Source organism: Anopheles funestus, chromosome 3RL (genome assembly GCF_943734845.2).
Source record: "Anopheles funestus chromosome 3RL, idAnoFuneDA-416_04, whole genome shotgun sequence".
Lineage (NCBI taxonomy): Eukaryota > Metazoa > Arthropoda > Insecta > Diptera > Culicidae > Anopheles > Anopheles funestus.
Genome location: NC_064599.1, coordinates 65,461,616 through 65,486,940, shown reverse-complemented (window position 1 = coordinate 65,486,940; position 25,325 = coordinate 65,461,616). Strand labels below are relative to the sequence as shown.

Sequence of the window (25,325 nt, the reverse complement as noted above, 5' to 3'; positions counted from 1 at the left end):
TTATATGAAGTAGCAGTTTGTATAGGAATCAATTGTTTAAAAAATTAAAGAAATATTGAAATTACAGTCGATATTGTACGATTAATGTTCACACGACCGTGCGTTGAACTCTTTCGCTGTAACTTATTGGCCCTACGTGAAGCTTCGAAATCATGAATGGTCTATGGCTATGGCTTCCAAAGACAAGTGTAGTTGAGAGGAACAATGTGTGCCTTGAAACATAAATTTGTGTAGTAGAGTACTTTGTAAAGTTAAATTCAAAATCATATTCCCTTTCTCGTAAGTTCTTTTGCTGAGCGAATCCTGATAGCATGTCCTTTGTTGGAGCGGGTCACTAGCTATCGAATGATATGAATCTAAGCTGGAACCGTAAATATAATTAATTTCCAATAAATAAGCAATGATGAATAACGAAATAGTATGTGAATGTCTAATTAATTCATATTAAACACTACACGAGCATTACAAAGGATGTGGATTACATGATCCTTGGGTAAAGCACATATATTGCACCGGTGCGTTTGAAAAAAGCACGAGTAGTTTCCAAATAATCCAACAGAGCGCGCTGCGTCAATGTCGTACAGCGACTTTCCAAAAAACATCATGCGTTTCAAGTCACAAGATCATCCCGGCTAGAAGTTACAATTTGTTTTCGGAGCTGCGCCAAGTGTTTTTGTCCATATTGACCATGTCAGAAGTGCAGAAGTAAAGGACTACTTCATGACGTTGTGCAAGCGCAATTCGTCCTTGCACACACACCTTACATATATACACCTTATATATATATCCTTCTCAGGACTACAATTCGGTTCATAAAAAAAATCCTTTTAACTGATCAACTTATATCCTTTCATCTATAAAAAATGCTGGTCAACCACTAACAAAATAATGTTAAGAATTTGTTCGTTATCTAAATGTTCGGTTTACTTACTTGCCAGGTCTGCTATAGAAGACAACCAATCACGCATCCCGCCATTTTTTTCACGGACGACATCACTTCATCTGTATTTGGACCTACCAAGCCTCCTCTACCAAAAAGGAAAAACAGTTTCGGTCGTTCGGTGTCATTCTATGGACGTAATCAGCCCACCAGGGTTTTGTTTGCACGCGCGCTGCTGTAGGGGGGAAAACCCATTAATTTGGGTTTTCCCGCGTTAAAGTAAATGCTTTAGTCATCAGTTGAAGCTAGGACAAATTGAGCTACTGCTGTGTGTTTGTTATATTAATTTGCATATTTTAGTACACATTTCACCACATCTTGTGTTTCATTTTGTTGTTTGCCTATTTGTTCCTAGTCCTATAAAGAGCTCCACTAACTTGTCCGCCTAGTAACATGTGTAGTACTGTGTATAAAAAGGAGATGCAAAAGGAAAACGGGACCACAAATGGGTGTTTTTTCCTGTCGAATGAGTAAGGCTTCACTCACTTTCGCAACCGCATTCACAGTTTTTAATGATCCTGTACCGTCCACTTGTGAATTATTATACCGTCTAATAACATTTCTGAAATTGCTCATGCGGCGCCGTATAATTTTTAAACGAAAGCTTAATAATTAGGTAATTTGTTAGTGTTAGTTTCTCAGCTGCACACGCTTCACCAATATTACCATTCTTTGTTCGACATTATTTTCTTGTATATAGCAAAATATGCTTGCTAAAATAATCGTCCGAAAATATATATTTATATATATGTAGCTATATATATATACTCTGCATAGACATATGCACGATTCTTATGTGTGTATATATATATTATGAGTGTATATATGCCTTTGATCCTAATGTTTGCTTCTCTTCAGGGAAGGTCAAGATGTATCCGTTAACGTGCGTGATGCTGTAACATGGTCATTAAAATAACTGTTTCCCTTTATCCTTTATTCACTATCACCTTATTGTTCTATTCACTTATCGTATCGTAAACCTTCGAGCAGTATGCATACACTAACTGCCAACTACACAATATTTACCATTGCTTTCTAAAAGCTAATTTTCCTTCTATTTCGTACGCTAATCCAACGCCAACTCCTAACATAGATAAGAACAAACGAAAAGAAAAAAGAAATATCTAAAACATAAAAAAAAAACACATTTACATACACGTATTCTTGCACATTTCTGACACATTACAAACGCATTCTTCATTATAATATTGCTGTGGCCTACAAGATTGCAGCAGAGCTGGTTGTCTAACGAAAGAAAACAGGCATAATATACCTGCCGGAATAGGTTCCCAACATTCACATAAATTACATACAACTGCAATGATGACGAGGTAACATGGTGTGTAAAAAAATGCAGACGCTTTACGCGCATTTGCCGTGCTTAGTTCATCCATTTCTTGCAGTTTGGTGCACCGCACATACACGATATCTTATGTGCATCGTCCTCAATGTCGAACTTGTAGTCGTAGGACAGCTCTTCCCCACGGTTGATCCGCCGTTTGGCGAAGATGATGATTCGCAGCTCCCGATCTACCTCCACTATTTCCGTTACGCAGTTCGGGTTGCAAGAGTGATTAATGTATCGCGCAAGACCACCGCTAAGCGTTGCGTCGACTACACGCTCCTCATCCAACCGAAACATGTAGATACCGCGATTCTGCGAGAAAAAAAAAACATACCGTAATGAGCTCAAAAACATTTCAAATCGTCCTCTCTATCTGCCCTATAGCGCAGCGTTAGCTACTTACCCTCGCTTCGTATTGCTTCTCGCGCAGTTCCGACACCTCGGTCCGTATCACCTCGCCGATGTACTCGATCACCATGGTGTGCTTCTCGAGATCGCGTGCCGCATACAACCCGAGTCCCTGGATCTTTGAACGTGCGAGAAAAACGTTGTTGCGCCACTCCTGCTTCATCTTCTTGTACTGGGAGCTTTTCGAATGTACGAACTGTTTGCTGTAGGGACAGGCAACTTCACCGGCCGGTGAACTAGTCGGCACGAACGTTGGCCGTTGGCTGACGGAACCGGTACGCTGTGTGTGGGGCTTTTTCCACGACAGCGAATGCTTTAGCTTTGGTTCGGTTCGGGCCGCACCGGAGGGATTGATCGCTAGCGGTAGCTCCAGCAGCGGATTGCGCCCATACTTGAACCGATAGTCGGTGAGCGTTTCGATGCCTGGTAAGCTTTCCAAGATGCGTACCACCGCCGGTTCGGTCAATCCGAACAAATCTTCGCCGGTGATGTATTTCGGAAAGAGTTGCACAATGTGGCAGCTCTTTCTTAGTTGCGCCATCGGTTCCAGTATACGTTGCCAGACGGCTTTCGGCGTTGCATCGCGCAACTCGATATCTTCCTCGGACGTTTCCTGCACCAGCACGCGGAACTCTGGACGCCCGCACACGTCTGCGATCGAGCAAATATAGCGGCAGCGCTTATTCGGACGGCGCATCGACCAGTAGAAACGGATCTGAAAACGAAGCAATAAGCACGATTTACAATAAACGTGTTTCATAAGGTTTTTTTTCTGCGCCAGTAACTGGCAAACTTGTTCTTCAAATGTACGGTACGATACTTACTATTTTGTAGCCGATGGGATAGATGTAATTTGGCGTATGGAAGCTTTGCAGTTGGTGCGGTAATAATTGTCCCACGTTCAGGAAGATTAAGCTACCCACGCGCAACAAATTGTTCGATTCTGAGTGATGCATTACCGACGCGACCTGACGGCTTTCGTCCCGTTCGACGTACACCCGGCGCTGTACACTTAGCGTGGTCAGCTCCGAATCCTTCTCCGTCTTCGGTGCGTGCGTCTGGCACATGGTGGATTTGTTCTTGTAGAAAACACAACTATCCTTCATCGCACAGCTCAGATGGTACACGTTGGCGCAGCGCGTCTTGAAACACTTCACCGTTGCGCCAAGGTTGTTGCAGAAGGCACACACCGAGGTTAAGCTTTGCTGTAGCGCGTTCTCCAGGTTCATCAGTGCACCGTTCACGGTTTCGTACACACCGTCCGACCAGAGGGCACAGTTAAGATGTACCCATTTGTCCACGTCGTAGTTGAGTAGCCGGGACGGCCCATCCGCTACACCATCGCCGACCGTATGGCAGAAGATACAGCGCCGCGTATCGTCCGGCATCTTTGGCGACGGTGTCACAGTGATGCTCATCCGGAACAGTGTTTCCGTGATTTCCTTTTCGCTCGGCTTCTTGAAGCGCTGCACACCGAAGCAGTTGGGCGTGTACACTTTGTACCGGACTCCCTTCATCTGTTTTGTTGGCGGTGCGCCGGACTGTACGTCTTTCTCTATACCCTCATCCGAATGTTTCTTCTTACGGTCGGCACTACCGTGCTGCGTATCCTTTGCACTGTTTGCATCCTCCATTTCCACATCATCCAACACTTCCTGCTTAATATCCACAATGCCACCACTCTCTGGCAGAGTGTCAGTGGTCGGTAGATTTTTGTCCAGTTTGTGATTCACCGTTACAATACCTTCTCCACCGGAAGGTGAAGCGGCAATGCTTCGTCCACTCTCTTCCAGAATGTTTGTTGGACAGCACTTAAACTGCCGATAGCACTGTTCGTCACAGAAGTAGAGCTCCTCGGATTCTAGCTCATGATTAGTGCTGTCTCCACTGCCGGTTAGCAGCGGGAACTCGGACGCATTTGCGATGATTATGTTGTTCAGTATCACCACATCGCAATGGCGACAAAAGCGGGCCGATCCATTCAGGATGGTTTGAATGTCGATCGGTGTGCCTTCCTTGCCATCTCTACCTTTCGTACGGTACAGGCCAAGCTTTTGACTGGTCGGTGATACGGTGCGTTCCACTATCTGATACGTAGTGGGTGGCGGGATCTCCAGCATATTGGCCAGATCGCGCAACACACCGAATATATCATCAACGGCCGATGAGGTAAGCGTTAGCGTGACCGTTACATTGCTGGTATCCTTCAGCGGTGTCGGTGGTCCAAAGCGAGACTTCACACCCAGCACATCCTTGAATCCTTCGTTTTCTTTGTTACTGTCCGTGTTATTCGCTGTGCCATTAGCACGCACCGTGTCGACGGACAGTGTGATGCCTTTGCGCAAGCGTATTGGAATCGGCGCCAGTATCGGTACCACTGGTGACATCTGCCGGTACACGGTCGTTTGATCGTCTTCGCTCGGTTCTTCCTTGATCAACCGGAGACCCGGAAATCCGACCGGAGAATCCCATCGTATACATTCCGGGCTCGATGTGCTGATGATCGTATCGGGCGAATCAAGCTCACGGTCGCGCACAAACTCATACCGCTGGCGTTCCTCCATTTCGAACTTGATCGGTGCGAACTCCTGATCGTAAAATCCTCGATGTATGGAAACGGGCGTCGGTTCCGGTGGCGGATCCTTTATGCCGAACGGTTTCGTGTTGTAAAAGTCCGCCACCGATGGGATTTGTGCATCGCCGTAACTACCCTCAAGATCACCAGATGCGATCGAATAGCCTTTCAGGTTGGTAAACTTGGACAGATCCCCCGTACCGAACACCGAGCAGACACCATAATTGCGTGGCAGCTGGGGTTCCAATATCTGCATCGGTGGTAACTGTCGCAACTGTCCCATCAAATTATCTATACAGGTATCGTAATCTTCCTCGATTTTGACCGACTTTTTCGGCTTCTTCTTAGCCTGGCTGTGCTGGTTGTCCTTGTTTGATTGAATTTGCATCTGTCGGCGATTTTTCTGATACTCGCGACGCTTTTTCTTCTTGAGCTCGAGCGCAATTTCTGCCGCCCTTTTAGCTGCCTGCTCGGCTGAGTTATTATCGATCGGTTCCTCCTTGACGATGGCGGTTCCCATAGGGGAAGGGCCAGCTTCTGTTCTCGCAGCAGCTGGTGAAACGCTTGTTGCCGTAATAGGATCATTGGCAGTTGGCGTTAGTGGGGACTTTAGTGCCGGTGTTGTTTGAGCCGTTGCTGGTGAGACGGACGGTGGCATTGATACTGGAGGACCCATCGTCGAGATTGGTTGCGTCGCAGCTAAACTAGTTGCACCAGCCGTAGTGGTGATGGTGGACACAGATGTTGTCCCACTGCCTATCGGTAATTCCAACTCTTTCTTCACTTCAACCGGTGTTTCAGGTCTTGGGGCAACGGGAGACGACTTGGGCGGTTGTTGCAACGGTCCGGTGGATGGTGTTGGCGTAGGAGTTCGAACAATTGTCGTTTCTCCAACCTGTACCGGACTCGGCACGAACCGTTTCTGCTCATCAGCTGGGACATTTTTGGTCGTCACTGTCACGCTGATGCCCGTTTGCAACACTGGCGTAACGCTTGCGGTTGTTTGCGTTGTTTGAAGGTCACGTTTCGTGATGGTTACATTTGTATCAGCAACATTCGGGGCAGCGCTCACGGACACTACGACCGGTGCGCTGGACGCTTTTGTCTGTAGTTGGTTGTTTTGCTGTTGAAATTGTTGAGAGTTCGCTTGCTGCTGCGGCACGGATGACTTCACCGTTGTCTGTAGCTGTTGCGATGTAACGGTCGATGGTTGTGAAGTTTGAATCTGCGTTACGGTAATCGAGCCAGATTCAATTTTCACCGTGCCCTGGGCGACGCCCGCTGCCGGGACGCCGGTGGGAAAACTGCCCGATGCCGCCGCTGCTGCGGCCTGTAGCATTTCTTCCTTCTTTATGCTAGCGGCCAGCATATTTGCAGCTAGGTTCGGTGTCGGATGGCTCGACGATATTCCGGATGGTTTGGAGACGAAGGAAGTTTCTCTGGAGATGAGTTTCGTTTTCGTAGCTTCCACCGTACTGTTGCTGGTAACACTGGAACTGCTGCTGTTGACTGCCGTAGTTACCGCCATGCTTGTTACCGTGCTTCCGGTGGACGCGGTGGTGGATGAATTCGTCAGCGCAGCAACAGTGACCGAAGTCGTTGAAGATGCAGTCGACGACGATATGGACGTGATTGCGGCTGCTATCGACGGTATGGCTTGCGTGCTAATGATTTGTATTGCTGGAGGATTTGCCGACGGTGGAATTACGGGACGCGCTAGCTGGGCTTCGAGCGAACTAACCACACCCAAGCTTGGCGCTCGCTGGCTTGTTATCAAACTTGGCACGGTACGGCCACTGATCGGTGATGGTGCCGGTGATGATACCGATGCGGTCGTTCCTCCACTGTTTTGCAACAGCTGCTTCAACAAAACGTTTTGTGAATCTTCCGACTTTGCAGCCGACCCGGAAGAAGTCATGGTGGAGAATTTACATCCACCAGCGGTACCGGATGTATCGCCCTTCGATTGATTTCCACTGCCGGATGCTGGCGTCGACGTGGACGCGGATGTCGAACTTACGCTTGCCTCATCTGATGCACTATCGACTGGTTCGCTTTTCACGACGTTCGTTGCCTCCAGGCTGAGCCGTTTGCTCAATATTTGCGATGCCGTTTCACGCCCATGTACATGGACCGGTGCCTCATCGGTAGACTTGGACCGACGGAATGAAGCCGCACTCTGCAGCTGGCTTTGGAGCAACGTCGTAATGGAAGATGGTATGTGTCCAGTTTTTATAAGCGGTTGCGATAGCGTGGCGCTTAAGATACTGGCAACGGGCGTTGCTGTGGTTGACGTTACGTTGATACTGGTTATCGTTGCGGCCCGTGACGCGCTCATTACGATCGATTTCGTTTGGCTGCTAGACGTTCCGTCACCGGTTGCTACCACGGTGCCGAGATTAAGTATCCTTGTCTGTCCCGTTGCCTGATTGGTGCATATTATTTGCTGTGCTGAAGAACTCTGCATCGGTGCTGCATGTGGTTGAACTTGTTGTGCGGTTTGTTGCGGCGTGGCTAGCGCTTTATGTTGGTTCGCGTTGCTAAGTATGGTCGCAATCCCGCTAGTACTGTTCGTGTCAACCGTTGTGGTGGTCGATTTGCTCGTTGAATCACCACCGGTGGACACTATGGTGGGTGTTGCTGCCGATATCTTCACAAAACTACCACCGCCGGTACCGCTCGGTTGGCTCTGTATGATGACACTGTTGCCAGCCGCCAGCTGTTGCGGTTGATGCGATTGTAGCTTAATTTGCTGTCCTCCTTGTGCCTGCTGCGTTAGTACGACCAGCTGCTTCTGGGTGTGGTTTTGACCTGGCTGCTTGTTTGGTGTGCGCAACTGTTTGACAACGAGAAAGTTACCACTGTTACCACCGCCAATCGTTTGACCGGGAAGCCGACTCAGTTGCAGCTGTTGCGTGATCAGCTTTGTACCGGGTATCTGCGTGATGGTGGTCGACGTTAACGATGGTCCACCGCTCTGCTCGGAAGTTTTTATCAGGTTCGTATTGCTAGCGATCGCTGCCGCTGGGAGAATCGTTTTTCCTGACACCGTTTTCAGAATGCTAGCAATTGTTTCCGTTTTGCTCATGTTGTCACCTTTCGAGGGAAGTATTGTGTCGAACGTTATGGTGGATATGTTGCTTGCTGCCACCGTCGATACGTTCGTGGTCGGTACGCCGGACGCCGTGGTCAGGACGGATGGTGCCACGGACAGTACGACACTCGGTGCGCTGCTGACCGTAACGTTCGCTGCGTTAGAGACGCTTATTGAGGACATGATTGAACGCACCTGCTGGGACACATTCATCGCATTTAGCGTTAGCTCGTTCGGTTGCGACAACGGTGACAGCTGTGGCATCGATGAGACGATGCGCTGACCCGACGCTCCGGTTAATATGGGACTGCGTGAATTTTCGCGCGATTTTGCTATCACATGTACCGGAATGATGTTCTGCTTGCTCTTGACGCTCGATTCGGACGTTTGGTTTGGTTCCGCGTTGGCTGCGCTGTCTTGGCTGCCTTGGGTCGATGGTTCCGCTAGAACGGTGGTAACAGTTTTCGCCGTGCCATCATCTGGTCCGGGTAGATCGGATTTATCCAACGGCAGCTGCTCCGTATCTTCCTGGCTAATCGAACTGTCCGGTGAGATAGAATCATCTTCAAAGATTTTGGTCGGCAGTGATGCATCTTGCGTCACGGTAAGGGAAGATAGCTTTGCATAGCTCAGGCTCGGTGACGATGATACTTTTGGTTTGGTAACCGTTTTCACAACGATACCCTCAATTTGCTGCTGTGCTATGGCCGAATGTTGGCCAGTGCCTTGCGCCACGGCAAAAGCCATGCTCGTGCCGACGGTTGAAGCGCTCGCCAGGTTAGCATTCGCCGCCGAAATGGTGACGGCCTGTTGGGTGGCTTGTTGCTGTTGAATTCCGGCTGTGGCTGCTGCTATGGATTGTGGATTTTGCTGAATTTTTATCTGCGAACCGAGGGGTATTTGCTTTTGCTGCTGTATGGTTAACGCACCACCGGGACGCGCAAACGTTTTCGTTATGAACGGTGACGATTGGTTAAGATTTAGCGACGAAAGCGTTACGATGCTTGTGGTGTTAATTTTCTGACCTGCCACTGCAATCACGGTACCGCCGGACGGGCTTTTGGCAATGTTGCTGATCGATAGCCCGCCCGAGGTGTTGATAATTTTCTTCGAATGCGTAGCAATTGTGGCGGCCTTGCTCGCGACACTCTGTTCCCCGCCGGACTGTTTCGAAGGTGTGCCGGCCGTTGGAAAGCTTTTCAGTATCGGCACCGAGATGGTAGTGTTGCCGATGGACAGCTTTGCCGTCGATTCGGTTGCATCCTTCACGAAACGCTGATGACCGGCAGCAACGATTGGACGGTTCTGCATCAAAGCTTGCTGGATAGCAATGCGCGCGGTCGGGTACGAGATTGGCTTTGGATTTTGCTGTTGCTGCTGCTGCTGCACTGTTACCACCGTAACTTCTTTCTTGGGAGTAGCTGCTTTTTCAACGATCTTCTCTTCCTTTCGCGCGTTAGTGGTATCTGCTTTCGGTGCGGTACTTTGCACTTCCGCAACAACCACTGGCGGTGTACTTGCTTTCGGCCGGCTGTCGATCATTGCTTCAAAATCTTCCGCTGTCGTACCGATGCTACTCTCGTCTATGCTTTCCACTATCTCGATTTCCGAGCTGCCCAGCAATGGTTTATCCTTGGAGCTGCTGTCGACCACATCCATCAGCAGCTCCACGGCAACCATCCGGGTGTCCTTCTTTGCACCCGAAACGCTCGTCCCATCCTCACTGTCCACACACTCAACCACGTCGTCCGAGAAGAGATTATATTCACCGGCAGCGATCTGGGAATCGAGCGGACTTCCAACGATTTCATATCCCGCTGGCGTACCGGTACCGAACGGTTCCATGATTGCTTCATCCCCATCGACACCGTGCTGTGCTACCGAGTTCAGTGACACCTCCGTACCGACCAGCGTCTTATCGTTATCATCGTCATAATCCAGCAATCGCTGCTGTTTCTCATCCGGACTGCTGTCAATTACCACGATCTCTTCCACATTGGAGCTGCTGTTGGCGTTACTGTTGACTATCGTATCCGTTCCACCACCCCCTACCGGCTTCAGGGTGACACCGACGGCGTTCATTACGGCCGCCGTTACACTACCGGCCGGTTTCTGTACGATAGTGATGCGATTGCGATGCTGTATAAATGCACCGGTTGCGTTACCGGGTTGCTTTCTCACTTCGGACGAAATTGTAGCTTGCGGCGTGCGTGTTCCAGATGTGCCCGCGTTACTAGCACTAGCAACAGTTTGCTGTTGTTGTTGTTGTTGTTTCTGCAATTGCTGTTGTTTTTGCAGCTGCTGTTGCTGAAACTGTGCGACCGGATTGGCACGCTTATTCCCTCGTGCATTACCCCACATTGGGGAACCACCGCGAAGACCGAGCTTGATGTAACCGAACTTCCCATATGGCAGCGGAATCGGATTGGACGGATGGTTCATACCACCGCCGCCACCCGCATTGGAGTAGCCTTCACAGTTTGGCATCGATTGCTGGCGCATCAGCTGCTGCTGCATCTGTTGCCCTTGTTGCTGTTGTTGCTGCTGCTGTTGCTGTTGCAGCTGTTGTTGTGGTTGCTGTTGGCTGTAGTACATCATCGGGCTTTGGGGCATCGGTGAAGATGTGGGTGTACTTCCACCGCCATGATTCAACAGCGGTGAAGGTGGTTGCTGATGAATCGGACTTTGCTTTGCGTAATTCATCTGCTGTTGCTGTTGTTGCTGCATTTGCTGCTGCTGTTGTTGCATCTGTTGCATCTGCAATTGTTGTTGCTGTTGCTGCATTAGTTGCATCTGCTGCTGATTAGGTTGCTGTTGTTGTTGCTGTTGTTGTTGATGCATCATTGCTCCAGTAGCTGTAGAACCACCGTGCTGCGGTGACTGCTGTTGCTGCTGTTGTTGTTGCATCATCTGTTGACGTTGTTGTTGAATTTGTTGTATACGTTGTTGTTGCTGTAGAAACAGCTGCATTGAGCGTGGATCCATCGACTGTTGCGATTGTTGCATGTTTTGTTGTTGTTGTTGTTGTTGTTGCTGGTTCATGCTACCACCCGGTGACATGATCGGCTGTGGGCTCCCCAATGGAGAGTTGTAACCAGTGCCTACAACAGCACCCGGCTGTACCTGACGAATGTTAGGATTTTGAACCATCATTTGTTGTTGTTGTTGCTGTTGTTGTTGCTGCTGTTGCATCTGTATACTGTTTGCAACTCGCATTCGCACATTCGGATCGTTCGGTATGGTTTGAGGCCTTACAAAGCGCGTCTGTTGTAGCTGTTGCTGTTGCTGAAGCTGTTGCTGTTGTTGCGGCATTTGTGGGTTCATCATGGAGTTTTGCATCGTCATGCCTTGCTGATTAAATTGATTGCCAGGGCTAGGTACCATGCGGCCTGCACCACCAACTACCAGCTGCTGTCCGGCCATACGATGCTGGGGTGAGGTCATTCGTGGTGCTGGAGACGTCAATCGTCCGGGCAGTGATGGAGACGGTGAAGGACCACCGGGACCGGGACTGAACGGATTTTCATCAATCTGTGAATGCGGTGTTCCGATGCGGGGCGAAGGTTGCATCGTGCTGTACGGCGACATTGCACTGTTCGAATTCGTATGATTGCCGCCTGGGCTTTGCAGAACGGATGAGTTAACACTGGCCGGACCCGGGCTGTGAGACAGCAGCGGACTGGGTGAGTGCAGCGGGCTTTGATTAGGCTGCAGAATGGGATTGCCCAATGGTGACTGTACCGGGGGATGATAAAGCGGACCAGGTTGAGAGCTCGGAGATGGCGACATCAATGGAGACGGTGGCGCGATAAGCGATTGAGCCGGTGAACTGCCAGGTGCTCCAACCGGTGTTGTCGAACCGGAAGTTTGTGCTTTGTTCGACTGATGTTTCGTTTTGTACTCTTGCAGTATCACCGAATGTTGCCGTTGTTGGCGTCGAGCATTTTCCAGCTGCTTCTGTATGATCGTATGATCCGCAGTGATTCGTTGCAGTTCTTTTGCATCGTGCTCCGTCAGCTCGTTGCCCTGTTTGCGCAAATGTCGCTGCTTGGTATTGAGTTGCTTTTTCACCTTTCGCAGTTTCACTATTTCAGTTTCGTAGTATTTTAGCTGATTTGATAGCACGGTATTTTGCTGATTTAGCCAGGTTTCGTAGTTTATCTGCAGCAACCGATCTTGCTCGGTAGCGATCGTCTCTGGTGGTTGCGGTGGTTGTGGCTGCAGATTCGCCTGGAACAGTGGTATCGATTTGTTGCCCGAAGGATCAGTTTGCGGCGGAACGGTACCCGTTCCGGTCGACGAGGGCGATGGAACCGGCGTCATCGATACCGTCGTATTTTTTGGCAGCTGATTAATAAGTCCGCCACCGCCAGCTATTTGTGGCTGTTGCTGCTGCCCAATTACGTTAACACCCTGGTTCGGTGTTGACTGCGATGGTGCCATTGGACGCCATTGTTGTGTAGTCATGCGTTGTTGCTGCTGTTGATGCTGTTGTATCATAAACTGACCACCGTTGGGTGATTGCATTTGAAGCTGCTGTTGGTGCATCACCGTAGGCGATTGCAGCTGCTGGGTTTGGATTTGCTGTGCTGCTACCATACCCGGTTGCTGCTGTAAGGGACGGCCAACACCTTGCTGGTTATTCAGCAATCTATCATAATCCTGTAACAACAACAACAAAAGTGATTACAAACACTGATCATTCTGATGATTTTAAATTATTTAAGATTTACCTGATCATTCATCATGCCTTGATTGGATGGCATTTCACCGGCGTGCTGCAATTGATTGGCCTGTTCACGCTTTTCCTGTTCCACCATGTCTTCCAGCAATAGACGCTGCTCCTGCGCAAGTAGAATGACACAAACAAAACAAAAAATGTATGTAAACGAGTAGATAAATAAACAACTTTTCGCTCAATTTGCTTGCGTACTAAACTTATCGTTACTGTAACGCTACATTACGCATCAAGACACGGTTTGAAAACATGGTTTCAAGTGAAGACATCTAATAGCATCTAACAATAATTCCAATATAGCGTGAAGATTGAACCGTTCTAGCTCGACTACGGTACACTAAGGTAACAGAAAAACAAATGGGTTTTGTTTGTAAAATTGCCACACAACGTGTAATAGTTTCACCACAATTATAGGCACATTGTCATAATACCTGAGCGCGAGCCGTACAGGTAAGAAGGGGGGTAAAAAACACAGTAAATAATGCGGTAAAGACCGAAGCGCTGCACTAGCAACAAAAAAATCAATATAGTTCCTATTCGCATTCCAATTTGATTGTTAAGAACGCAAGAAAAGAAAAACAAATGAAAAACAAAAACAAACATTGCGTAAATATGATCGACAAAGTTTTTGTGAGCATGTGTGCATAAAAATCTACTCCGGTTATAGGATTCCGCAATAAACAGGATAGAACGTAAAAAAACTGAACTGAATCGCACAAGCGAATAACAAAAGCACGGCTTTATTATGAGCTGAAACATAAACAACAAATTTGTCAAAATTGAACATTGAATCGCGTTCACAGTTTAATGAATGTCAAATCAAGCAGCCGGTTTCAAGAATTTAAAAATAAAATAATGTACACATTAAGAAGTTTTAAACAAACGATACAAAAGAAAAATTGAAAGTTCGGTCCAACAAAATTAAATAACATACTAATAAATAATTATCAGCTTGAGTTGAAACATTACACAAAATTATCAACTTAACGAACTATACGACATTCGGTTTGTAATTCAGCATCAATATGTCACGAGTATTATACTCCCATGTGCGATTCAGTTAAGTATGTTCCCTTCTAATCCTATTTATTGCGAAATCCTGTAAAATGAATTAAAAAAAAACCAAACCAAAAAAAATGCATTTACTTCCCATTCCTTGCGTTACGTTTACTAAAACTAGGCGAACGAGCGAACTAGCAGGTGTGGTTCTGTTGTGAATGCCCAAAAAAACAGAGACCCAAGTGAAAAGTGGCCAATCACCGAACGATTGCAGCTGAAGGACAAATGGGTGCAGATAGTCAAGTAATTTGTACGGTGTAGCAAGAGTAAAAGTGTGCGCTTTTGCCCCCGGGGAAACCGGTGGGTGTTCTTGGTGGGATCTCTCACCTTAAGCAATAGCGATCGGCGCGAAGAAGTATTTGGTACACCGTAGTGAGTGTAATATTTCGCGTAAGGTTGTTGCTGGCATTCAGAGGAAAAAGAAAAGATAAATTGTTGATCGAAAAGCCATTCAGATCGTTTCACGTATTAGGGTACAGTGGACAGTGACAGTGGTTTGGAGTTTTTATTTTTATAAAACCCGCTATATGGTTCATCATTTACTACCCGCAAGAAAAGAAAGAAAAAAAAACAGTTTGTGTGTTGCATATATCTGCAAACGATTTAGCAAAATTGGTTGGAACGATCATTGGAATATATTTACAAAATATAACCAGTAAACAAAATAAGCACTTCGACGAATACAAAATCCAAAAGCTGAACTGATTCGCGCACTCAAATTATTGGCAAAGTATCCAATTTTTTGTGTACGATACGTACTAGGCGTCTAGTTCCACATGAGAATCATGTGTGTGTTTTAGTATGTTTTTTTGATTTTTTTTTATCTTTTCTAAAACACATTAGTTGTTTTATGATTTCGATCGAAAGATCAACTTATTGAGCAGAAGTTAAATAATATTCCGTGATTACACTTACCTGCATTGGATTTCCACCAATCGGTACGTTTGGTCCAGATTGGTTACCGGGATACGGTGGAGGCGGTTCCGGGTACGGTGGAGGCGGTGGCTGACCAACAGCTGTAGGCTGTTGCTGCTGCTGCTGCTGCTGCTGCTGTTGAACGCCCTGTACCTGGGCTTGCAGTTGTTGCTGATGTTGCTGTTGCATTGCAATTTGCGACTGGTTGGTAACGCCTGCGTTGAGCTGCTGCTGCTGCTGCTGCTGGTGCGATTGCTGCGCCTGTATTGGGAGGTTGGAAGGCGTCTGTATCATCCTGTTACCAGCCATTTGATGTATCATCCTTGGTTGCGGTTGACCGGTCGGTATGATGTTCTGCACCATACCACCTCCACCATTTGGTCCAAGCTGTTTTAACTGCTGCATGCGCTGTTGGTTCATGAAGCTGTTGCAAAAAAAAAACGAAAGTTCCCTAAACATCAGTACGGTGCCTTGCGGGAGCAGTGGAATAGAAGCAATCTTAACATACCCAGCCTTCATGGTTGCGGTTCCAACAACAGTTCCATCTGCTGCCATCATCCTAGGACCGCCAACAATTGTATTTTGTCCGACGACAACTCCTTGTTGCAGCTGCAAAATCAAACACAAAGTTGCATTTTCTATCCGAAGCCATTAAATATTCCTTAACTCACACTTACCTGTTGCTGTGATTGCTGTTGTTGCATTTGCTGCATGGAAGGTGGCCCTATTAAGTTCGGTCGTAACGTTTTCATTTGGGTCGCCGCCGAAAGCTTCTGTTGCGGCCCGGTAACGGTGTTAAGCATCTGCTGCTGTCCAAACTGTTGCTGCTGTTGTTGCATCATTTGGTTCTGAACGGGGGCAAAGTTGCTGTTTTGCATCGTATTTTGTCCAACTACGCCTGCGTTTGAAATGTCTTGCTGTACGATTCCACCCGGCGCCATGTTTCTTGCAACCGTTGCTCCACCGACCTGTTTATTTTGCTCTTCCATTTTCTCATACGTTGAATCAACATTTTCACCCTGCTTTTGCCTTGTTTTCGCTTCGGCATCTTTCGCTTCATCGTCCAACTCTAAGCTATCGAGCAGGTTAGACTTTTCACCATCCGTTGTATCCAGTTCAGGATCGGCATACTCGAGTATGTTGAAGTGATCACCCATTTCGGCAGTCAACGAATCGAGCAGCTCCGCATCATCATCATCGAGCTCACCGAGTAGATCACCAACACCTTCCACCTCGCCCATACCGGTATTATCTTCCTGTTCCAGCTTTTCCAGTTCGGCACTGACACTGTCGGGAATTTCGGACGAACCTTCCGATTGGGGACCACCCGCAGAATTCGCCGCTTGTTGCTGATTTGATGCAGCCTGCTGTTGCGGTGCTGCTTGCGGTCCACGGGAAATGTTTTGGGAAGGCGCGTGTGCTTCACCTTCACCCGCAAGCCGTTGCGCTAGTAGCGCTATGTTTTGCTGATCGGTTTGGGAAGTGGTTAATACTTGTGACTGCTGCTGATTCAGCAGCTGCTGTTGCTGCGAATGTATTAGCTGACCGTTGGGCGTTACAAATTGCGTACCATCCGGGGCGTTGGTTCCGGTTTGTCCAACAAGCTGCATGCGTTGGCGCATTATTTGGCCGGACTGTTGCTGCTGTATCATGCCCTGCTGTGTGATGACCATTTGATTAGGGCCGCCCGTGCGAACGATTTGCTGACGTACTAATATTTGATTGTTCGCACCAAGAACAATGTTGCCCGATGGACGAATCATTGTGCCGGGCATGCGCGGGCGTGCCATCATATTTGGTGGCAATGGTTGCCTGAATGTTCCCATATCGGTCGGACTAGAAGGCATTACTGTTCCTTGGGTTTGTACTATTCCTGTCTGTTGCTGCTGCTGTTGTTGCTGCTGCTGTAGCTGTGATTGTTGATGATGCATTTGTGATGATTGCTGCTGAGCCTGCTGTTGCAATTGTTGCTGTTGCTGGTGTTGTTGTTGTTGTTGCTGCTGAAGCTGTTGCTGCTGAAGTTGCTGGGACTGTTGTTGCTGTTGTTGTTGCTGCTGATGCTGTTGATCGTCCATAAATCCACCAGGAGATTGTACTGACTGAGGCGACTGTTGGGCGGCAGTTTGCTGCTGCATTAAGTTGGTACCACCCACGGTTGAGCCGCTGACCGGATTGTTCGGTGCCGGCAGTTGCTGCCGTTGTAACAAATCACGCAGCTGTCGATTTCCTTCCTGCGGCGACTGTGCGAAACCTTCCGAGCGCGGTGAAGCAAACGGAGAGTTTTGCATAAGATTGAACAATTCACTTGGACGCGCGTATACCGTTGGCCTTGAGGTGCCGGTGGAAAATTGTGGCCTTGGCGTGCCCGGTGCTGCAGCATACGAATCCATCGTGTTGATACGCATGCCGGTCGGTGTGCCGGCCGCATTCGTGCCCATCTGTGGTCCCGAGTATGCCGGGCTTCTATTCGTTGCCGCAACCGGACTTTGGTGTCCCATCGAACGGGGCGTTTGGGGTGAATGATGCACCGCGTACGTGTCGGCCATACCCTCCGACGGGGGCCGTACGAACGGATCCATCCCGGAATGCTGGCTGGCTGGTGATTCGGGCAGAATATCGTGGGGTGATTGGGGCTGTTGTGATTGCGGCGAAAATGGACTTAACGGCATTCGCACCGTTGGACCACCAACTTGCGCGGGAATTTGACGCTGTTGCTGCATCTGTACAGGAAGTCCCCTGGCCGGCATACCCATACTGGGATGCTGAAAGTTGCCTGAAACCGGACTGGATGGTGCATTCATGCCCATCGTACCTACGGCCGGTACCATACGATTTTTGCTGACTGGCGACACGAAAGGACCGCGCGAATTGGGCGATGGGCTTGCCATTGGTCCAACGCCGGCAGTTCCAATATCGGTCGCCACCTGTAGCTGCATGGTGGGATCTATAAAGAAATAATAGGTTTGTGATTATAAAGACAAAATACTGATCTCATACGTTTAGCTACGTACCACCTTGCATCCTTTGCTCGGGCAATAGCAAATGCTGTTGCGATTGTTGTTCGCGTGCGCGTTGCTGCTGCAACTGCTTCCATTGCCGTTCCTGTTCCGCTTCACGCATACTTTTCTGCTGTGCATTTATCTTATCTTGATCCTAAGATACAGGAAACAAAATCAATGGTTTGTCAATAAGTTATTTTCGAACTATTTTTTTTTTCTTCTATACACTTTTTAGTGCCACGTATTGTACTTGAAGGAAGCAAAAAAAAATTAACTAGCTCTAATGAAAAACAAAAGAAAAACCATCAATACGAGGTTCATCAGCAGGTAAATTATAAAACAATGCCATCAATACAGTACATTAGAGTTAAAAAAGAAACAAAATTTAGCTGTCGGGAAAGTTCAGCAAAAGCGTTTTCGATTTAACATACGAAATCTTTAATGCACAGACCCGGTTAAAAGTATTTGTATGAAATACCACGAAAGGCTTAATATTGCTCAGTATATAAAAAATGGTATTTTTTTGCAAAGAGAAAAATACTAAAACCACCTACATCTAAACATTACCAAAAAACAACAAGATTGTAACTTCATTTACATCCAGTAGAGTGCAAAGTTGTGCAAAATAAACTCATGAGAATTTATTTAAAACAAAAAAAAAACCATTCCATTGGAAAGGATACAACGCATAATGAAAAGATTATAAAAAGCTTGAGAAAATGGTAAACCCAAACCAATTGCGAAACAATAACAACAAGCGAGCTAATAAACTATACATTTATGAAACATGAAAACATAAAAGGAAATGTAAAGAGCAAAACAAAAAACACGCACAACCAAACATGTATACTGACAAGAAGCCAACAGAATTAAACCACATGAAAAGCTAGAAGAGCAACATGAATAAAAGATAACAAAACAAAAAAATACACAGCTAGAATTAATTTTTTAAGCAGTAAATAATTTAGAATGTTTTAATGAATTAAATGCAACGGATTTCTAAACATGTTCATGCACAGATATAAAATGGCAAATACAACAATTAAGCTATTTATGGAAGAATGTATAAAAAGTGGCATAATGTAATGAACTATGAAAGTAGCTTTATTTAAAAACTAAACAATTGTAAACTAATGCAACATTTATATGCTCCAATGATTGTAAATTTACAATGAATTGGAAAGTAAAGTCAATAGGAAAAAAACTGCTACGTATGACACTGAGTTATAAATGAAAAAATAGAGGAGAAAACTGTCATACAGAAAGAAATCGAATAGATACATCCATCATAAGAAGATAAAAGTATTGAGAAGAAGAGCCAATCAGCTAGGCTCGTCGTACCAGTAAATCTAACAGTAATTAATTTGCCAAATTAATTAACAATAAAACAAAAAAATAAAGAAAAGTAAAAGTTCCAAAACAAAAACATTAGTTTACGTTTTCTATCGTTAAAAATTCTCACCATTTCGGGTGCGGTAGTAGTAGTAGTAGTGGTAGTAGTAGGAGCAGAATGGATACTAGCATTACTAGTTGTGGTAGTACTTGTGATGGTGGTGGTAGTAGTAGTAGTAGTAGTGATGGAGGAAGTAGAAACAATAGCTGTCACAGTACTATTTGCAGTTAACATACAGGAAGTATTATTGGTGGTGGTAGTAGTGGTGATGGTGGTGTTGGTAGTGGTTGTTACATTGGTGGGATTGATGACATTCGTGTTATTGGCCCTATCTAACAATGACGGTGTACCACTAGGGGCATGATCTCTATCGTTAACGTTAGCGGAATTGGCACTGCCACTGACAGTGCTGCTGTCTTTTGCGTTCGCATCAACGGTTCTATTGGTATGTTCGATTATCATATTTCCGGCTACCGACTGGGAGGAAAGCGAAACACTAGCGGAGCAAAGACTCGTATCGGCTGCATTGCGTCCAGATTCGGCAACAATCGGGGCAGATGATTGCACGATGTAGTGCGATGGTTGTGCAGTTGCTATACTTTTACTAGCTGTTGCAATTATCTCGTACCCGGCACTGCCAGCACCATCGAGCGCTGGTAAGGTGCGCATTATTTCACCGGGTGTTAACACCCGTATCTGTTGATCGTTTAGATTCATAACCGTTACCGGGCTGGCACCGATGTGTGCCGTCGTTATCGCACCGGAAACACCCGGCGTTCGTGGCCGCTGCGGACTACAAACCGTTTGCCGTCCCGGGCTTTGATTTTGACCGTGGTGAGCAACCTGAACCTGACCACCGCCGGTAGATATGAGTATTTGCTGCTGTGACCCATCCGGACAGACGTTGATCAGTTTGTTAATGTTCGTCGGCCGGGGCTGAGCGATCACCTGCTGCGGTGCAGCAACACCGGCACCGTGCTGATGTTGCTGCTGCTGTGCAGCAATTTTGTTAATCGTCTGTAACGATGCGGCCAGTATCGGTGACTGTCCGGAACCGGTCGCACCACCGTTCCCACCACTGGTCACAATGTTAAACGTTTGCGGTAGAAAACCCGGCCTTATATGGGCATATCCGCCGGGGCGCAAAATTGCACCCGAGTTAACGTTAAAGTTCCCATTCGGATTTACCGTCACGTTCGGTGCCGGACCATTTCGTAGCCCAAACTGATGATGATGGTGATGGACGGTAAAGTTAGATGAGGTGATTGTCGCCGGCGATGCAATCACGTTCGGTACGAAAATGTTCGTTCTACTGTTACCGATTGCAAGCGTTTTCATCACGTGCGTCGGTGGCATGGTTTGGTTTACCAGCACGTTCACCGCACCGGTCGGTTGCTGCTGTTCCGCAGGATTTGCGACCGCCGGAAATGATTGTCGTTGCGTAACGATTTGCTGATGGGCCGGTGCGTGCTGTTGCGGTGGTTGCGCGAGTGATGCTGCCGTTTGTCCCATCGCCGTCAGGCTGGAGAGATTGATAAAAGTGTTCGCAATGTTAGCCGCCACAACCAAGTTTGCTTTGGAACCGCTGCTCGCTCCAGCAGCAGTGCCGAAACTGGCTGAACCTGATTGACCTTCGGCTGTTGGCTGGTCCGGTGGGTTAGCGCTCGATGGGCGCACAATTAAGTTCGACGTTGCATTATCGCTGATCGAGAGCAAAGGGTTTTGGGATCGAGGGCCAGCATCACCGACGGACGAGATGCTAACATTCCCGGCCAATGCACTAGTGGTGGACTGTGGTGTGGTGTTAATGATGGTCGTGTTTTTGAATGGTGTTGTATCGTTATGGGTTTTGTGTGTGAACTGAGCTTTACTACCGTCACCATGAACTGAATCTAATGATGCATTCGTGTTAGTATCGTTAGAAGAGGAAGGAGGTGTGGTATTACAATCGCGTATGGCACTAAAAACATGAGTATTATTGGAAGCAGCGGCACCGAGCTCGTCTAAGCTATTATTGCCATCATCCAAAGAATTTCCTTGCACCTCAAGTAGTTGGGACTGTAGCGGCGCGTTGCCGTGCAGCAGCTGCTGCTGCTGTCCGTGTGATGTTTGCTGCAGCATCGGTTGATGACCACCGGGTACTTGCTGTTGCTGCTGGTGCTGCTGCTGCTGCTGCTGCTGTTGTTGCTGCGGATGATGATGTATGTTGATTGGATGCTGCTGAACCAAACCGCCAGCCGCCACCGTTTGGTCCGAACCGATTAAGATTGAACCCGATTCCGTTGTTAGCGATCCCGATATGTTCGATGATGAGGAACAAGAGGGGGAAGATGCGGACGATGGGCCAACAATGTTCATCGTACCAGAACTATTGCTATTGCCATCTTTGGGTGATAATTGTGGTACCTGAATCGATTCGGGATGGGGAAGTGTTGCAAATATATGATAACCATAACCATATTGTCTTATGTTTTTTTTTTGAGCAAACAAAAGAAATAAGATTTAAGAACGAAAACAAACCAAAAAAACAATACAAAACGAACGACCGAACAAACGAATGAACGAACGAACGAACAATTAAACAAACAAACAACAAAGGAAACAAAAGTACATAGTGCTTTCGAGTAGACAGAGAGTGTGTATAGTGGTGGTTTAAGGAAGATATGTGTTCTTGTTTCGAAGGGCAGTGTAACTTTCTCCATTTTCTTGTGGAAGAATGAAAAAATATCACCCAATTATGCCCGTCGATCAATGACATTGGTTAGGTTTCGAAGAAAGAAAATTGCAGTAGCAACGTATCTGATCTGACTATGGCCGGGAATGGCAAAGGAATCATGTGTAACGCCTACAAACGCATATTTAAACAAACCGTGATCGTGTGTTAGGAAAAGCCCCATTAAGGGGCCACCGTGGGTGTGGTAAAATCAACAAAGAAACAGTGACTGTAGTATATCGCAAGGAGCCTACTCCTCTATGGTGAATGATGCGCGAATACTAATGAGCGAGACATTTACAACTATATCTCTAGCCTTCTAGTTTTTGGGGTCGATGGTGAAACAAGTTCAAACGCATGTTAGTCACACAACACGTATGAGAGCCTATACTATGTATGAAACAGGATGTGTAAAGATGAGAATAATGAATTTTGCAAATTAACTATGCACCTCTCACAACGAACGATGGATGATGATTGAAAAAAAAGAAAAACAAAACGTTTCATAGTTTGCTTTTGGTGTAAACTATAGCACGCAGCATTTGCTTCCGCTTCTGTCGTACGACTTTTTGTGTAGCGATCATACAAAATAATGATTACATAAAATGATATTAAAACAAAACAACTGATGGCAGAACGGAAATAGTTAAAATAGTGTCTTTGGTGCATCGTTTGCTCGACTGGATATACGGGTTTTTACAAGTTAACAAAAAGGGCACACCGTCTTTCGGTCGGTAGTGCACATGTAATAAACTCTCTCTGAACTGACTGCTTTTGTAAACGAATCTTGTAATATTAGATCCTCACATTAATTCGTGGCATTCTGCTGCGTGGATTGTACAATTAACTTTTTTTTGAAAGATAAATATTCTCAAGAAAAAGCTGATGCTTTGTATATACACAGGTAGTTCCCAAGATACATTAATATAGTCGCCTTTTCGGAGTTTTCGCCTATAAATGAATATTCTTCTCTACTCGTAATTTATACCGCATTTCAGGCGAATTTTGGACAGAGCACATTAATGAAAATTAAAATAAATTTATTGAATCTAGTCCGAAGGCATAATTAACTAACTTTTTTTCTAATTTACTTTAATTTTGTGCTTGCTGAGTAATTAAACATCAAACTCCAACTGGGACTACCTGCAGTTGGATTAGATTTTGATAAATCACGACCGGCAGCTACTTTACAATGCCACGAATTATCATAAGAACCTAATAATTAGACATTGTTGTTTGATTGATAGTATTTCAAAACAAAAATCAATTTACACGAATAATCAAAATTAACCATATAAATTAAAACATCCTTTGCATGTGAGGTAAATACCTGTTGCGTTTTCTTCATCTTGCTGGCGGACCGATTGTCACGGGCCTGCTGTAGAAACGGTTGCTTTTCCTCGTTCGACAACAATCGCCACCGTTTGCTGATTTGTTTCCAACGATCGTTCCAGTTGGGAAACTCCGTTTTCAGCTCTGGATGGCGCATGTTGCAGTACAGCACGGATGAAATCGTTGACATATCTCCCAGCACTGAAACAATGGAAATGGAAATTTAGAAAATGGCGTCCATTTTCGGTTGGTGGAAAAGTTAGAGCACAGCACTCTACACCGATGGGACCCGATTTGCTAAAACTCACTTTCATCCTTGCGCATTTTGTCGGACAATTTTTGCGCACTTTTCACATTCGTGTCGTCTAAGGTACCGATCATTTCACCAACCGCGCCCGTACCGGTTGGTACGCCCGGTAAAATTGGAACCGATACCGGTGTAGTATCCATCGGTGTTGAGCTCGGTACCGATTGTAGGTTCTGATTCGTCCACTGACCGGTCGGTTGTATTTGTGGCTGGGCCGTAATCGTACCCGACGGTTGATTCTGTACGGGATCCTGATATCCGCCAAGCATGGTGCTGTTTGTGAATGTGTTGCGAAGGAGGAAAGAAATAATTAGTAATAACAGTAGTTTCTAGTAAATGTTTTGCATGCATTTAAAACTTTATAGCTACTCTGTCAGGCTAGGAATGGAGGTGCGAGTATGGTTACTTTGAGGATATTTTCAATCTTCGTACGTGCGTATGATGTGGAAAAATGAAGCAGTGCATATTCTCGTTTAAAACAAAAAAAAAACACGATAAAAAGCGTTAGAGATAAATGTCGCCATCATCTCGATCGATAAATAAAGCCGTTAGTAACGAAAAGAATTATGTCATTATAGGCAAGATCTCTCAGCACATTGTTCATAGGTAATCTCCATTCCTACCTGTGTGAATGGAAGTCATTGGAAAAATACCCTCGAGATAGTTGTTGCTGATTTGGCGTGTTTGCATCGACCACTGTCCCGACCGGCAGTGACATCTGTTGCTGCGGTTGCTGTTGCGGCATCATGGAGAAAGTATTGGACATCCCCTGTGGTTGCTGCTGTTGGGTTACATTAGGACCCATACCCGATGGTTGCATAATGCCGGTTGACATAATTCCACCGCTTCCAGGTTGGTGTTGAGATTGTTGCTGTTGTTGCTGCTGTTGCAGCATGATCTGTCCACCCATCGGTCCCTGTTGTCCGATGCCGGTCTGCGATATGTGTGACTGAGGCATCACAGCCATCGGATTGCTTATCTGCTGAGTCGTTTGACTCGTCGCTTGTACACTACCCATTATGGCACCGATGGACGGTTGCTGCTGCTGCTGTTGCTGCTGGTCCGAAAGCACGGTCTGCTGGTTGGGAGGTTGTATCGATTGCGATAACACTATCTGCTGCTGCAATGATCGTTGTTGTGTTTGCTGATGCGTAACCGGCAGTGGTGGCTGCTGTGATTGAAGCGGATCTTGCATTGAATGTTGCGGCTGTGGTGTTTGTACCATCGTCTGTCCGCCCGTTGCAATGTATCGTGTGTTCACAGCCTTTTTCGTTACATCGGCACTATGAGAGGGTGTCGATGTGTTTGAGGTGTAGGGTGTCATAGAACTGGCAAGCATTGATTCCTGAGATTCCTGAAAAAAAACCATTATGATATTAGTTGAACGTTTTTCTCCGAGCTAATATGTATAATCACTTATCCCCAAGATACCTTTTGTTTGGGGAACTACGTGCAATGATCTTGTCCTGAACAATTCAAAATTTACCCACAGCTAGTCCGGGCTCGA

The 25,325-nt window shown here is 46.5% G+C and overlaps 1 protein-coding gene across 9 annotated transcripts in view; it reads right to left on the bottom strand.

The window, feature by feature from the left end:
• Positions 1-1,201: 1,201 nt before the first annotated feature.
• Positions 1,202-25,325, bottom strand: part of LOC125769087 (histone-lysine N-methyltransferase 2D-like) — a 32,395-nt gene continuing 8,271 nt past the window's right edge. For 7 of the 9 annotated variants that reach the window (XM_049437528.1, XM_049437527.1, XM_049437525.1 and 4 more), the window contains 12 exons: positions 24,442-25,172; positions 23,820-24,091; positions 23,510-23,712; positions 21,510-21,872; positions 18,086-18,227; positions 15,752-18,018; positions 15,583-15,683; positions 15,075-15,498; positions 13,096-13,206; positions 3,518-13,024; positions 2,689-3,408; positions 1,202-2,597 (listed from right to left, as the gene is read on the bottom strand). In XM_049437528.1, the coding sequence (XP_049293485.1) occupies positions 2,322-2,597; positions 2,689-3,408; positions 3,518-13,024; positions 13,096-13,206; positions 15,075-15,498; positions 15,583-15,683; positions 15,752-18,018; positions 18,086-18,227; positions 21,510-21,872; positions 23,510-23,712; positions 23,820-24,091; positions 24,442-25,172 (15,117 nt within the window). In that variant the 3' untranslated portion in view covers positions 1,202-2,321. The remainder of the gene's footprint in view (positions 2,598-2,688; positions 3,409-3,517; positions 13,025-13,095; positions 13,207-15,074; positions 15,499-15,582; positions 15,684-15,751; positions 18,019-18,085; positions 18,228-21,509; positions 21,873-23,509; positions 23,713-23,819; positions 24,092-24,441; positions 25,173-25,325) is intronic. The other 2 variants (XM_049437531.1, XM_049437533.1) reach the window with 2 other exon arrangements.